General features: G+C 39.7%; 2 protein-coding genes across 3 annotated transcripts in view; both read right to left on the bottom strand.

Annotated features, from left to right (window-relative positions):
- The window catches only part of ECHDC1 (ethylmalonyl-CoA decarboxylase 1), a 31,896-nt gene extending 30,139 nt beyond the window's left edge, over positions 1–1,757 (bottom strand). Inside the window, exon 1 of one of the 2 annotated variants that reach the window (XM_080929351.1) lies at positions 1,652–1,757. The gene's annotated coding sequence lies outside the window, so the exon portion shown is untranslated. Of the gene's footprint in view, positions 1–1,234; positions 1,464–1,651 lie in introns of those variants that run through there. The other variant, XM_080929352.1, reaches the window with a different exon arrangement.
- A 3,251-nt stretch (positions 1,758–5,008) lies between these two features.
- Positions 5,009–12,570, bottom strand: part of LOC308430284 (protein LEG1 homolog) — a gene marked incomplete at both ends in the record, with an annotated part of 67,944 nt that continues 60,382 nt past the window's right edge. The window contains one exon of the mRNA XM_080929438.1: positions 5,009–5,115. Coding sequence (XP_080785564.1) covers positions 5,009–5,115 — 107 coding nt within the window. The remainder of the gene's footprint in view (positions 5,116–12,570) is intronic.

The raw sequence follows: 12,570 nt of genomic DNA, 5'->3' as shown, positions 1-12,570 counted from the left end.
AAATTGTGTCAGGTAGTAGGACAGCAAAGCAGCTGCTCTATCAGGAAACAGATTATTCCAGGTGAGCATGCTCACTGCCAAGCCACTGAAAAGCATGTCTGGCCACCTGAAACCAAAGCCCCCCCCCCCGCCCCAAGTTCTTACATGCTAGTTTTTCCAGTAAAAGTCCTTAAATTGTACTAGAAAACTAACATAATTCCATATTTAAAGCAGTTAGCGTGAGGAAGTAAACAAAGAAAAATCAGAAGGTACTTTAGAATGAAATACATAACGAGTTTCTCAAGTTTTCAATTTTATACTCCTTAACTTTACCTTTTCAAGTTCCAGTGCACAACACCCACACCTTTCCCCACACACACCTAAGAAAACAACTTTCATTTCCTCAAATCTTGATTTTTGTCACCCCACATTTCAGAGTATGGGCCCTTACAGGCCCCCATCCCCAGACACTAATTTCAAGCCATCATCACTAAATTGCTGGGCTACATAAAATCCATCTTCACTACAAACAGCTGTGGTCACATCAAACACTATCATTAACTTCTTTTTGACAAGTCGTCCTACTAAATTTAGTTGCTGAGAATAGTGACCGGCAAACAGGAATTTCCAAGAATTTTCTTAAAACAATTTGGTAGGGTGAAGGTCCTGACTGACCACAAGGATGACTCACCATCCACCCGGTTCATTCTTCTGATTCACCTGTTGCAACTTTGTCTCAGTGGAGTGATGACCATCCTCTGTGTGCCTCACCTAGCTCTTACCTAATTGGTTTTCGAGTCATAGTCTAACAAGGTGTCCAAAGGACAAAAGAAAAAAAAAAGGTGTCTTGCTGCCATGTTCCAGCCCTGCCCCAAGATTTCACAATTCTACCCTTATGAGGGTGCTGCTTCTTCAAACTAAGTCTTTGATCAGTCTCGGTTCTATCTCTAAACGTGTAGCACTGAGAACAAGAAACAAACAACTCGTTAGAGCACGTGGAAGTTAGGAAATTTAGAAGTGCTAAACTCTGCCGTCCTTGGGAAGTAACTCCTTGGGATTTGATACAAGTGGAGACGGGGTAAGATACCTTTAATAACTCCCATCAAAACTGGGTTGCTCCTCTTTTTTTTTTTTTTTTTCTTGTTGTTGTTGAAAAGTTGGGCTTCACGAAACAAAGGTGTAGGAAATGTTTGAAATTCGCAAGATCATTTCGCTCACAAGTAGTAGATATCCTAGGGATCCCACGGACCATTACCTCGGTTCTCACAAGGGATTCCAAAGTATTCGGAAATCAGCTTAGAGTTAACCCGAGCCTCCTCATCCTTTCCCCACGTTCTCTGTAACACCTCAGGACTCCTCCTGGACACCTCCGGAGCCCCTCGAGCCCACCGGCACCGCGGCGCCTGCACTGCGGTCCCGAGCCGGCAGAGGGCAGTGCGCCTGCGCGGCGAGCCTGTGCGCAGCCGCGCCCCCTCTGCTCGGGATTCGCCGGAAAAGGCGCTCCTCCCCCGTCACGCCACAGCTCGTGGGCCGGGGTGCGGGGCGGAGGGGGGCTCTCCGCGGCCTGACGCTCGCGCGCAGCCTTACCGCCACCCCATTCGCACACACCGGCCTGCAGCCCCTGCCTCTGCTGTCCCTTTCCGAGTTCTGAGCCGCTCTTCCCGCACCCCACCTTCCGCTGCGCGCGACCCTCTTCCGGCTTCCACAGGGCTCCCGGGCCTGTTTCCTCTCCCCCGCGGGCCTGTTTCCGCTTCGGTTTGCTCCCCGAGGTCCTTCTTTGGCCAGAGCCCTTTTGTAATCCTAAGGAACTCCTGCAGCCCGGAAGTCCCGCCTCTTGCCATCAGACTCTTCATTTCTGGAACTTTCTCCCCAAACGTTGCAAGCTAGAGGAGGGAGTTCAGGTTTCAGACAAGGGAAAGGAGGACACCCAAATCCTACTCCGTTTGGCTGCAAACGAAAAAAGGGAAAGATAAGAAGAGAAGGGGAGAGGAAGGTAAAGAACAGCGAGCCTTCATGGGTTTAAGAGCTGTGGACAGTATTTTGTCGTTTATCAAAAAAAAAAAAAAAAAAAAATCAGATTTTTGTGACACGACAGAGACATGAAGCTAAAAAAAAAATCCTCTGTAAGAATCGTTTTATCACAGAGAAAGGCCTCAGATTAAGTCTTAGGTAGATGATATAAAAAAAAGAATGTGGTTGGAACATTTTAATCAGTAACTGCAAATGTCAGGAACAGGGAGGTATCTGACCCTAGTTGGGCTGACATAATTTGAGTGTTTTAAAAAGGACTTCAGAGTTTAATAAGCAGAGAACTGAAAAGTACAGCCTGTTGGCCAGCGTAGAGGCAGCTAGTCCAGCCGAATTTGTGTAGTTTACCACAGAAATCTAACCTACAGGAACTGGGGGGCAAAAGACTTTGCTCTTCTTGAGTGCTTCTTGTCTCCGTGGAAGTGTCCAGAAGTGTGTGTGAGAAATTGACACTTGAAACGTTGTTTTTTTTGTTTGTTTGTTTGTTTGTTTTTTGTCCCTATTAAGAAAGAGAAATCTAAGCTTGATGATGTACACTTGTTATTCCAGCCCTTTCAAGGACTCCTTCAGCTATGGAGAGTCGAGGGCCAGCCTGGGCTACTTGGAATTACGGTTTTGTTTTTTCAAAAGGAAGAAAAGGGGAGAAAAGAAAGATGGGTGTCCAGAGAGCATCTCTTGGGGGTCAGTTCTCTCATTTCTGTGCCTTGGTTCGGGTGGCACTCTGGCGTTGGAAGATTTCTGTAATTATCATAGATAATGATCAAAGAAATAAGAGCATTCATTTCTGGTGGGGTGGATGTAATGTGGCAAAGCAGTGGGACAGAAATGATCAGTTTAGAACACAGAGGTGTGTGTAATAAGGAGTCGGGAGTCTAGGTTAGCTGAACTGGTAGGAAGAAGTCATTACTAGAAGTGTTTAATTCCAGTATTTTTTCAAAAGGCAGAGAGTTTATTCTAAAGCCAAATATAAGCGAGGTTTGGGTTACCCCCAGTTCTTTGTTCTCCTACGGTAGCAGTTTTATGAAGGTGTTATAGTAATAGACCAACGAAAATTATTTTCCAAATACATTGATGGGAATGTGAGATCATCGGGTGAAAGGAGCAGGGAAATCCTAAGTCTCAGATCTTAGGTCTCAGTCTGTGGGTAGAAAATGATATCGGACAACATCCTTAGTTCTACTGGTGGAAGCTATTAGTTTGTCTATTCCAGAAGATTTATCAATGACTGTAAAACTATTAGGTCACGTAGAGAGGTGATAGCAAAGGACTATTAAGATAAAGATGGCCCAAGATAACTTGTTATTTGATCCTGAACCTATAACATTCCAGCCTATGCACAAACTTTGAAGGCTTTAATCAGGTAATTGGCCTTGCAGAAGAGTCAGTGTTCCCTGTGCTTCTTTCCAGAAACCTTTGTCATAGTTCCCTGTAGTTGTGAGGAAGGCACATTAAATGGGTTGAGTAATACTCAGGAAATGAGTCTTTAGGAGAAAGGAGTATCTAGTAAATCCACTAAAGGAAAAACTCCAGAATCATATTGTCAGAATCTTATGGACGTTAGGATACAGATCTGGCTTATCTTTTTCTCTATATTTGTATAATACAGACATAATAAAAGTGTCACCTAAAAATCAAAATGCTGGCCTACTAAGAAGAAGACAGCAAAAGAAGGGAGCAGAAAATGTAACCAATCAAAATTGTTCCTTTAAAACTAGATTGACTGTTTTTCCTGTATGTATGGTTATTTGTGTTCTATGAATGATTTTTATATTTAGAGTATTTAAAATAACTTACTGTCTTTTAGTTTCAGTTTTTTTTGTTTTGTTTTGTTTTTTTTGGCCAGCCTGATATTATTTCTTATATGGTAAGCAAAATACACTGTTAGAGTGTTGAACAGAAAAACCTCTTGACAATAGTGACTTGACAGAACTCATTTGTCACTTTCTCCTTGACTGGATGTATATATTGTGTCCCAGGCTGCTGTCCAACATTGGAAGCCTTTGTCCTTGTGTAACTGTCTGATACCATCTTTATTGAGTAGATTTCTATAAGACATTACACTACCCTGTTCTACATCGGTTTTCTAAGTAGTTCATGAGTTGCCAGTTCTCAAAGAATTTACCAGAAAGTTGAAATGGAATGGGCAAAAGAGAGGAAAAAAGTTAAAATGACTTTAAAAGTATCTTAGAAATTTTGGGATAAAGAAAAAACTGAATACTTGGTGAACTGAAGTAACCCAATCATTCTTTATATTTCATATACAATCCCCTCTGTATCCATATGTATGATGTAATCATTGTATTAATTAGTTTTCTGTGGAGTCACAAGTTATAGACTGCATATATACATAACACATATATGGAACATATATATCTGAACACATATATATGGGACACACATATATATTGAACAAATACATAATACATGAAACATATATGTATATATAAAGGGAATTTATTAGAATAACTTACAGGCTGCAGTCCGAGTAACCCAACAATGGCCAGGTATGACTAGAAAATCCAAGAATAAGAGTTGATCAGTCCCACAGGCTGTATATCTCAGCTGGTCTTTTGTATATGATGGAATCTTAAAGAACAAAGCTACAGTGCCACTGAAGAAATAGATGTACTAGCAAGGCAAGGGCAAGCAGGCGAAGACTAACACTTTCCTTCTTCTATGTCCTTATATTGGCTTCCAGCAGAAGGTGTGACCAAGATTAAAGATGTGTTGTTCTACCTCAAGATCTGGATCAAAAGGTTGTGCCTTTCCACCTCAAAGGATTGACTCACTTCATACCTGTTGCAATATCCTCTGCAACCCAAATCACCAATTTGTTGCAATATCCTCTTCAACCCAAATCACCAATTTGTTGCAATATCCTCTTCAACCCAAATAAACCCATTCAATGAAAACACAATTCAGTAATTAGAACACAAGCTGCGGGTCTATATTGTGCAAATTTACTGTGCACTACACTCTCTAGTCCCCTCCTAGGAATCCCTTATAACTTGCCGTTTTTCCAGGCCTCCTGTTCCTGCTTCTTCCTCTCTTTCTCCTCTTCTTGACTCCTTCTCCTCCGTTTCCTCTCCTTTTTCCCACTTCCTCTCCCTGTCCAATCAAGAATTGACTTAACACAAATCTACACAAACCAAGCAGACTATTTCTCACAGATGCGCCCTCCTTTTCTGGATTGTAGTTTATTCCAGATTTAGCCAAGCTGACAATCAAGAATAACTATCACAAGCATAATCTTGAATAAATCGGAATAAACTTTTAAACTAAACCACATGAAATAAATTTTAAGTGCTTTTAGAAAACAGGAAGGTGACAGATATGTACTTGAGCCCAGATACTTAATTTGTACTACCTGCAACCTATATAAAAATCTTTATTCGTTTCTTTTCCACCTGTCTGCCATTGCATGATCATCTCTGGATTATCATGCATGCTCCTCTGCCATGAATTATTGCCTCACTACAGACCCAGAAACATCAGCACAGCCATGGGAACAGTCAAGCCTTTGCTCTGTGTCAGTTAAGGGCTAAGAACAGAAGCTGAAATTATTCTCTCTGGTGCCTATTCTTGGATGGGGGCATTCACATAGCTGGTGCTGAAGGAAATGGGCTTTCTGGCATTTTTATATCATTATGTGGACTTGAGTCCTCTCCAGTACAGTGGCTAATAGACAATAAAGACTTTATTTTAAAATGTTATATGAAATGGCCAGGGTTAGTAAGGACCTAAAAAGCTCTACTACTGTTGAGACTAAATTGGGCCAGCCATGTGGCAAAATCAGATAAATGCTAAATTTCAATTCCATGGTAGGGAGTTTAACCAACTTATGGAAGTGGAAGTTCACCAAAATATTGTGATGAAAATGTTCACTAGTTGTTTAACTTAACCATCATTTGTTAGAGTTTGGGTATTTATTTTCTTTTTGTATTTTCTTACTTTTTAGTCTCCTGAAACTGTGTCATATACCACAGGCTATCAAGAATCTACTCTGAAGCTGCAGCTGGCCCTAAATTCCTAATACTACTAATCAACTGCTGGAAACACAGAAAACATAGATTTTTAGGACTTTTGAAAGATTTAGGGATTTTTGTTGTTTTTGTTTGTAGAGTGTCCTGAAGCTGTTTGTATTTTAATGTTAATTCCACTTCCCCAAGAAGGGCTGCCTAGTCACATGACTCCATCCAACTGAACCTCCCATTTTAATTAGTAAAATAAAGGAAAGCCAGTGACTGGGCAGGATGAGGGAGGTAGAGAGGGCAGAGGAGGTCAGAGGGCAGGTCATCATGGCAACATGAAGTTTCCCAAGGACCAGCTAGACTCAGGTGATACTAATTGGCGTTAAGTAGCTATGAACATTAAGGATTTTATAGGTAGAGCATCTTATATGAAGGGCAGTTTGTATCTTTGTCTTTTTGATGTAATCTTGTTGTGTAGAGGTTTTGTGGATTGAGAGTTGAACATATAAACCTGTATGAAAAGCTATCAGGCTGTAGAGTTGTGTTTGTGTGGGATTTGGGGGCACAGAAATATGTCGGGACAGAGGTGCAGAACAGGTAGTAAACCACCAAGGGAAGGGAGTTGCACAGATGAGTTGGGCCACGGTGGCTCGGGCAACAGAGGTGCGCATGGCTCTGTATCAGGGTTGGGCCTGAGGAGTGAGACCTCAGGGCTGGTAAAGAGATAAACCGTTTTTTATTTTTAATATTTACTGCAACATTTTTTGTTGTTTTATTGTTTGTTGTGGGGAGCCGAATGCGGACAAGATGGCGTTGGCTCCCTCAACGGCTTGAGGTAAACAACTCCTTATATAGTAATGTTCCTGTCAGCTAAGGCGCTGCACCCTGCGCATGAGTAGTACATAACCTATCTCCGGCCAATCCCGAGGCCTCTGGTGTCAGCAGACTGGTGACAACCAATCATGGCAAGCCCGTATGTGCTTCTCCCTATATAAGTGGACAGCTAGGGTAGTTCGGGCCCCTCGCTTCCTGCTCTCCCCTTCAATCAAGAGGCTCCCACAATAAAGCGTGATCTGAGAAGAATCCTCTGGTGGTGGTCGTCTTTCCTCACTGGACAAGGAGCGCGCCACAGTTTGTCTCTTTGTTTTTCTTTTTTTCAGGTTACCTTGGAGTAATTTCAGAAGAGTTCAGCAAACCAACAGATATACTGCAAACACTTAACCCACCCTTTTACCTAAGAGTCTTTTCAGATGTCTTAAAAATTATCTCAGAAGATTTAGATTGTTCTCATTAAGTATATTAGTAAATGTCAGTAAAGAATCTGACTTGAGACTCTCAGCCCTAGCACCAGTTCCAGCAAAAGAATCTTGGAAAACCAGAGATTGCAGTCCCCAAAGGAGAGGAGGAGTCTGGATATTGTTGTTTATTTAGAAAGAACAGGTGGCAAACTGAAGATAGTTCCTAAACAGCAGATTTCCCCCACTTGAGAAAGAAATTAGAATCTTTTCTCACTTCAAATTAATTCAATATGGGTAAAGAAAAATAAAGCATATAACCATAAGAGTACTAGAAAAGAAGTATGAAACAGGTTCTTCACATTAATCTAATGATTTTTAATATGATCTATAAAGTGTAGGCAACTCAAGTAGAAAAGATTACATCAAACTGAAAAGTCTCTTCACCACAAAGAATTAAAAGAGAGATCTGCAAATGAGAGATTTTTATGAACAATACCCAGACATTTAAAGTCCAGTACTACTTAACTTAATAGAACTGTCCTTATATTTTAAAATAAAGATGGATTGTGCTCTCAAACATTCACTTTCCAAAAGAGTGTATACAGTTAGGCATGGTCATGGATGCCTATAGCACTGGTGCTCAAGATGTGAAGACAGAAGGATCACCAATCAGGTTTGAGGGTAGCATGTACTACACAGACTGTACCACCAGAGAACAGAAACAAAATAAAACCCACAAGCAAAATGAACATGTTCAGCTCCACTAATTTCCAGAAGGCTAGTTAAAACCCAATTAATCTACCATATCACACTTGTTGCCTATTGATAGAGCAAAAGGTTTTGATAAGTATGTGAAAATAGAAACACTGAACAATGTTTGTAGAAACTGAAGTCATGGCTGTTTCGAAAATAGCATAAGAAATACCTTAGATCTGTTGTATAACACCATTTGTACATGTGGGTTTTTAAACAAAAATCTCTTGAAGATAGAGAGGAAAATGAAATGTGTACATTGAACAGTACTATTTTATCAAAGCATCATTATTGCAGCTAAGATATAGAATCAGTCTGAATGTCCAATGCAGAATCAATACCCAAAGAAAAGTTTGGATAATTTTAATGAATGATTTTAATATTGGGACTTGTTATGTATTTAGAGGGGCTGTGAAATAATCCTGCCTCTGATTCTTGTGTGACGGAGTTGCAGAGGTATGAAAACAGACCCAGTTTTAAGTAGCAGTCATTTCAATAAGTAACAATTGAATGTTCATGTTCAAGAGTATTAAATGTGTGCTGCTTGATTGCTATACACAAAATAAACTCAAAATTACTTGTATCCTTATATGACAGAAAATGCCACTCCAAAAAGTCAAAAGTTATTTTGACTTTATTATGAAATTACTTATATGTTACATGGAATTTAAAGTTTTATTTTCAGATTAGCTATTTGCAGGTATTCTAATATGTCTACTCAAAACTTTCTCATTAAAAATTAGATTAGGACTTTATTTAAAGTTTTAAATTTTTTTCATAATTATAGATTAGTTTCTTGTCAGATATATAACTTAATGTGTACACACACACACACACACACACACACACATACCTTTGAGACCTGTGATATGGCTCCAAGAGTAAACCACTTGCCACATTAAAGCCAGTGGCCTGAACTCAATCCCCAGAACCAATTATGGATGGGGAGGACTGATCCCAAAAGAGGTTGTCTGACTTTCATAATACGCACCTCCCCCCTTTCTCATTTGCCCTTCCCTCCTCTTCCTACCTTGTGTCTCTTTCACACTCCCCTGTTGTACTTGCTCCCTCTCCCTCACACACATCCTACTACAGTAACAGTAAATACAGTTTTTAAAATATCAAAAACAGTTTTTCTATTTAAAAAAGTACAAAATATTTAAAATACATACAACTGCAAATAAAGATTCCATGTGCTGTGGTGCTGTTTGCTTGCTTAGTTGTTTGGTCATCAAGGGTTCGGTGCAGAGCCTCTGCCATTGCTCTTCAGAGTAGCTACCCTGTGTGCCATCAGATCTGGGTATCATTTACTAAACACCTGGGCTAAAAAGGAGGCAAAGCCTTGCTATTTTGTCTTCTGCTATTAGGGGTGTTAGTTGTCACTTGACTGTCCTTTCTGAACTTGTAGTGAGGCAGAACTCCATGCAGCATTTAGAGAGTAAGTATTCTGGGATTATCTACTTTCTGCAGGACAGCAAAGGAAGAAGAGAGGAATGGGGACTGAAAGTGAGAAGTGGAAGGGAGAAGAAAGGAGAGAAACTGGTTTAATAATCACAGTAATAGTATTATGATACCGTGTAGCCTTATATACAACAATTTGCTATACAGAGTCCAGTTTTTCTGATCTCTCTGCTTGGCTTTTTGCTCATGCTCCTCCTGTAAATGTGACTAAAGGCAGTCAAATGATAATACCAATTTTACAGCCTGCATTGTGGGACCCCTTGAAATTTCCTTCACTGGGTTGGTGAGTTTGGTACCTTTAATTTTCCCACAGTTGTTATGGCCTGAAGAAAATGCAGACAATTCTTTGTCAAAATTTATCAACCATGACCTCTAATTTCTAAGTAAATGGGCTGTGACAGAATACCCTACTTAAAGAAGAATATGCTCCAGGTGTCTTGCACACTCTTAATCTGGTCTACATAATGACTTTCAGGACAGCCAAGGCTATGCACAGAGATTCTGTCTCAACAAAAGGAGGAGAAAGAAAAGAAGGTAGAAGTAGTTGTTACCTTGCATCTCAAAGGTCTCTGTTCGAGTATGTAGCCCAATCTTGAACAAATCATACCAACCACAGGTTTTATGTGGGAGGTTTTATTGGCAGAGGTGGCATCTCAGGGAGTGAGAGAGGAAATAAAAAAGAGGAGGAAGAAGAGGAGGGCTGAAGACCAGGAGATGAGACACTTATCCAGGCCATTATACATGTAACACATGCACATGGGATGTGTGGTGGGTACCATGGCAACAGACACAGGAGCAGGTCTGTCACCTAGAGATGACCTGTCTTGTCCCTGGGTCCAGGAGCTGGCTATAAATAGCTTCTGGATGTCCATGGATCTGATGCATCTGATGCTAACAATCTCAGTTCATGGTCACATGACGCTACTATTTCTGGATCTGTATTGATGGAGAACATTATCATGATGGGCTATAAAGGGAGTATAGCAGAAGAATTGGGAACAAAGTGTTTTTTTAAACACAGGGTCTATTACATACTTTCTTGTCACTGTGACAAAAATCTGCTAGAGGAGACATAAGATATTTTGGGTCATGGTCACAGAGTGACTAGCAACACTTAACCTCATGTGTTGAGACAGAAGAACATCAATCATGCCAGTGGGAGCAAGTGGCTACAAAGAGCTATTTTCATGATCAACCAGAAGCGAGGAATGTCAGCATCTGCCTCATGCTCTCTTTTTCTACTTGGCATCATGAATTTCCAACCTATACTAATAATACCACCACATTCAGTAGGAGTCTTCCCTCCTCTGTGAATCCTTTCAGAAGACATCCTCAGAGACCTGAAGACACCCAGATGAAAGTCTTAATCTCATAGATGATTCTGCATGCAGAGAAAATGACAATGAAGTCTACATGTCACAAAAATTCCATCTCAGTTTTCTGGTAAATTCCAATAGTCCATTAAATTTTAAATACAATCACCAGTTCAACCTTCAACTAGGGTGAGAAAGGGCTCTGCAGGGTTCCCTTAGAAACTTTCTTCTCTAATCTTGCTAATACTTTAACCTTTGTTACTGTATGCTGACTACTTTGTTATTTTTACCATCTCTGAACATGAATTGTCTTACCTTTAATGCGATTAAATTTGAACTTTGTTTTAGAAATAGTTGGAAGATTGCCCTGATCCAGAAATACTTCTCTGATACCTATCTTGTCCTCTTTGCCAAAATTGCTATAAGCAATAATTTGATGTCTTTCACTGCCTACAAACACCTACATTGTATTAAGGACACCCTTGACTAGAATTCTCCCACACTTCATTTCAAATAAAGTTAATACTTTGGTAGAGAACTTCAGTCATCTCTGTTCTAAAGATATCACTATTTGGGTTTTATATCCCTTTACTTTAGATTAAGTATTGGAAGGATATAGTATCCTACAGCAGCTATGGCTTGCTCTTCAGAGTAGGAACTCTATCCCATGAATATAACCTAGTATGAGAATAACCTAGACATCAGTCTTAACCAACTACATACCTTCATGATGCCTCTGCACTAAGTAGATAGGTGGAAGAAAGAATAAATAGAGGCATATTTGCTAATTTGGCAGCTGGAATTTGTCCTTTATGAAAACCTAGCCAGAGTGTTTGATAAATAGCAGTATCTGGCACCTCACCTGGCAACTAAAGGAAATGGAATGGATACATGGGAGCCATTTACTTGGCTGTACTTGTCTAGAATGAAATTACCCCAGTGTTTAGCTAGCAGAAAGCAGCTGAAAAGGAGACTGAGATTCAAATGTCCCCTAATTCTAAATTGTTTTTAAATGAATTATAATACGTTTTTTACCAACAATGTTAAAAAGACTGTTGTCTGCTCTTACATCAATTTCCATACACACTTGTTGGCTGTGGTTTTTATGAAAACTTTTTCCAACTATGTTTGTTTACCAACTATGGTTTAGGCCTATTGCTGTTACTTCAGGAGTGAACTCTTCAAATATGTTACTTTTGCATAAGTAGCTTCAAGTTGGAAAGAGTAAAATGATTAATAACTAAAGAGAGGGATAGAAAGATGGCTTAGTGGTTACGAGTATTGCTACTCTTCCAGAAGACCTGAGTTCACATCCCAACACTAATGCCTTTTAGCATGTAACTACCTGTCACTCCAGCTCCTGGGGATCTAATGCCTTTCAGAGCACATGTACAAATACAGTGCAGATGAGTTCACCCAAGCACACACAGGTTACATAAATAAGTGCACACCTAAAAGTGAAACCAGATTCTTGTGATACACAAAATGAGCAAATTCAATACTTTAACTTAAAGGTAGTAATATTTTAGTTATAACTCCAAAACAGCTGATATTAGCAATTAAATACTTGAGAAAATATTGAGAAACATTGAGAAAGAAGTAAAGTAGTATTTTGGGGCTTATATTTGCTAATCTGTGATGAAAATATATTAATGGGGCTAGGACAATACTACAAATTATTTTATATGTTATTAGACATAATAAAAATTTTTAAAAATTTAAAGAGAACAGATGCCTCTTGAAGTTTGAAAGTATGAGAAACTTAAATGAGTTCACTGTGAATTTTGTTTTTGATACGGGTTCTCAGTCTGATCTTGAACTTGGTTG

The sequence above is a fragment of the Micromys minutus genome, assembly GCF_963924665.1.
Source record: "Micromys minutus genome assembly, chromosome: 15".
NCBI classification, from domain to species: Eukaryota; Metazoa; Chordata; class Mammalia; order Rodentia; family Muridae; genus Micromys; species Micromys minutus.
This window is presented reverse-complemented; position numbering and strand designations above follow the sequence as displayed.